Below are 2,692 nucleotides of genomic sequence, written 5' to 3'. Positions count from 1 at the left end.
TGTGTGTGTCCAAGTTTGGTTTTATGAGAAAAGAAACAAATGCCAAAAGAAACGGGACGTTAGAGGTGATTCACTCCAAACACTCTCAGTAGTCCTCACTGCCAGAGTTGACGACTCCTTGACGGATGGGGTCAATCAGTGAATGGAGATTCCAGATACAAATGATCCAAAAGAGGGATTGTCACCTACCCCAAGGCCACCAGCAGAAGGAATTCTGGGACCCAGGGTGTGTCTGAAAAGTGGAACCCTATGAAAGGCCGCTGTGACATGTCTGTTACTGGTGGGGAAGGATGGCCAGGAGTTGGCTCAGAACACCGGAGGTCCCTGAGGTGGTGCTGGAACTTTAAGGAGGACACAGTCTCATGGCCTTTTGGAGGGGAACTCTCGACGACCTTGACCCTTGCCACCAAAGTTGCGCACACGGTGGATGATCTGCAGCTGCTGCTCAATAGTAGCAGTGATGTCCACACCATCTGGGATATGGACGTATCGGACATTACGACCTGTCACAAAAAGATCATCCAACTCAACCCGATGTCCCCAGCGGTCGGTATAGGTGACATTGGCCAGGCGGATATTCATGAAAGCATCCACGTTGTCAATGCGTCCTCGGGCCACACTCTCATCCCGAAGGTCCACAGTGGTTATTTGGCCTTGGAGGCCCTGCAACAGGATGATCAGGCTGTTCTCAGAAATCGTTCGCTCCTTCACCGAGTGGCTCAGCGCCATTGTTCCACATTGGATGGCTGCTCGCTGTGGGCAGGAGCACACAGATAGATGTCACTCACTTTTACCAAGCCCTGAAACTCCACCCTAGTGGTCCAGATGCCTCCCTCCACTGGATACCCCCGGGGGAAACCTTTGCCTGGCCTTCACGCCCCACACATCCCAGAGATCTAGATTCATTTGCCTGGAGAGGACAGGCCCAGACTGTTTTGTTGTTGTTGTTTTTAAAGACAGGGTCTTCCTATATCTTCCTGAGTAGCCTGGAACTTAAAAAGTAAACAAGTGTGGCCTGGAACTCACAGAGATCCACCTGTCTCTTCCTCACAAGTGCTGGGGATTCGGGATGTGTGTTACCACATCCTGCAAGGTATCCTATTTTTACATTATTTTGAGACAGGGTTTCTCTATGTAGCCCTGGCTGTCCTGAACTCTCTATGTAGACCAGGCTGGTCTTAAACTCATGGAGATCCTCCTGCCTCTGCCTCTCGAGTGTTGGGATTAAAGACGTGTGCCACTATGCTCAGTTTATACAATTTTTTTTTTAAACAAAAAGCTCCCCAGAATTTTAATGTGCCAGTCAGTTTGAGAACCACTACCGCAAATTGTAGTTTATGTATGTCCTTCTGCCAGGCGCTTGTTACTATGTAATCTAGCCAAGCATGATGGCGCACACTTATAATACCATCACTTTAAAGTCTGAAGCAGTAAGAGCACCTCAAATGCCACACCGGCCTAAACTACATCGTGAGCTCCAAGTCAACCTGGATAGTGGAATGTTTCAAGACAAAACAAGCCAAACCTAGCCAAGATGCATGCATTTAAACCCAGCACTCAGGAGGCAGAGGCAGGTGGATCTCCAAGTTACAGACCAGTCTGGCATACAGAACTACACTCTGTCTTAAAACAAAATCCAAAAGGACAGTCTTTGAGACCTTCAGGCAGGCCCAGACTTTAGCTCCGGCTCTGCTGCTTCCAGGAAGGGAGGCCTGGGATTTGCCACTAGCGGTCAAGCTCATTAGTCCCACCCGGGAAAGCCGGGTGCCGAGTGCGCCCCTCTCCTCACCGCGCGTAAGGGGTTTGGGAAGAAAAGTCCGCAGCCAGTGCGCCAGGGGAAGAGGACGGGTCCCAGCGCGCCCTAGTCCCTACACTCGACTGCCCTACCCACCGCGTGATGCCTTCCGCCTTCCGCGCGTTACGCCTCCAAAACCCGCCCGCGTCTAGGGGCACCACCCACCGAGGCTCAGAGAAGCCATGGCAACCGCGGAAGACCCAGAGCATCAGAGCATGCGCCTCGCAGGATGCGGACTACAAGTCCCAGGAGGCCGCGCGCCACACGCCCAATCCTCTTCTCTGTCTAGTTTCCCACCTTTGTAGGCTCGGGCTTGGAGCTGTGTCCCCCTACCCCCTAATGTCCTGCTGAGCTCATGGCGTTAAGTGGGGGAGAGCTTCTGTAAAATAAATAAATAAATAAATAAATAAATAAATAAATAAATAAATAAATAATAGGAGAAAACAAAACAAAAAACTAAAAACAACGTTCTTCACCTGATTAAAATTACGGAAATGTGGCCAAACGTGGTGGCAAACTCATGAATTCCAGCAACTCAGGTGGATCTCAGTTGGAGGACAGCCTAGTCTATGGAGAGAGTTCCAGGACAGCAAGGCCTACATAGCTACCTTGTCTCAAAGAGGAAAACTCAGGGCTATGGAGAGAAGGTTTAACTGCTAAACTTTAACAATTAAGTCCACATACTATTGCAGAAAGCCTAAATTTGGTTCCCAGCTCACAACTGCCTGTAACTAATTAACAATTAAAAATAAAATCGAGCTGGGCAGTGGTGGCCCACGTCTTTAATCCCAGCACTCGGGAGGCAGAGGCAGGTAGATTTCTGAGTTGGAGGCCAGCCTGGTCTACAAAGTGAGTTCCAGGACAGCCAGGGCTATACAGAGAAACCCTGTCTCAAAA

The 2,692-nt window shown here is 49.9% G+C and overlaps 1 protein-coding gene across 3 annotated transcripts in view; it reads right to left on the bottom strand.

Moving 5' to 3' along the window:
* The window catches only part of Lsm10 (LSM10, U7 small nuclear RNA associated), an 8,127-nt gene continuing 5,435 nt past the window's right edge, over positions 1-2,692 (bottom strand). The window contains exons 1-2 of one of the 3 annotated variants that reach the window (XM_021160773.2): positions 1,892-1,972; positions 1-753 (exon numbers count right to left, since the gene is read on the bottom strand). In XM_021160773.2, the coding sequence (XP_021016432.1) occupies positions 361-729 (369 nt within the window). In that variant the 5' untranslated portion in view covers positions 730-753; positions 1,892-1,972 and the 3' untranslated portion in view covers positions 1-360. Of the gene's footprint in view, positions 754-1,789; positions 1,973-2,692 lie in introns of those variants that run through there. The other 2 variants (XM_021160771.2, XM_021160772.2) reach the window with 2 other exon arrangements.

Source organism: Mus caroli, chromosome 4 (genome assembly GCF_900094665.2).
Source record: "Mus caroli chromosome 4, CAROLI_EIJ_v1.1, whole genome shotgun sequence".
In the NCBI taxonomy this organism is placed as follows: domain Eukaryota; kingdom Metazoa; phylum Chordata; class Mammalia; order Rodentia; family Muridae; genus Mus; species Mus caroli.
Note: the sequence above shows the minus strand (reverse complement) of the source record. Positions and strands in the feature narration are given on the sequence as shown.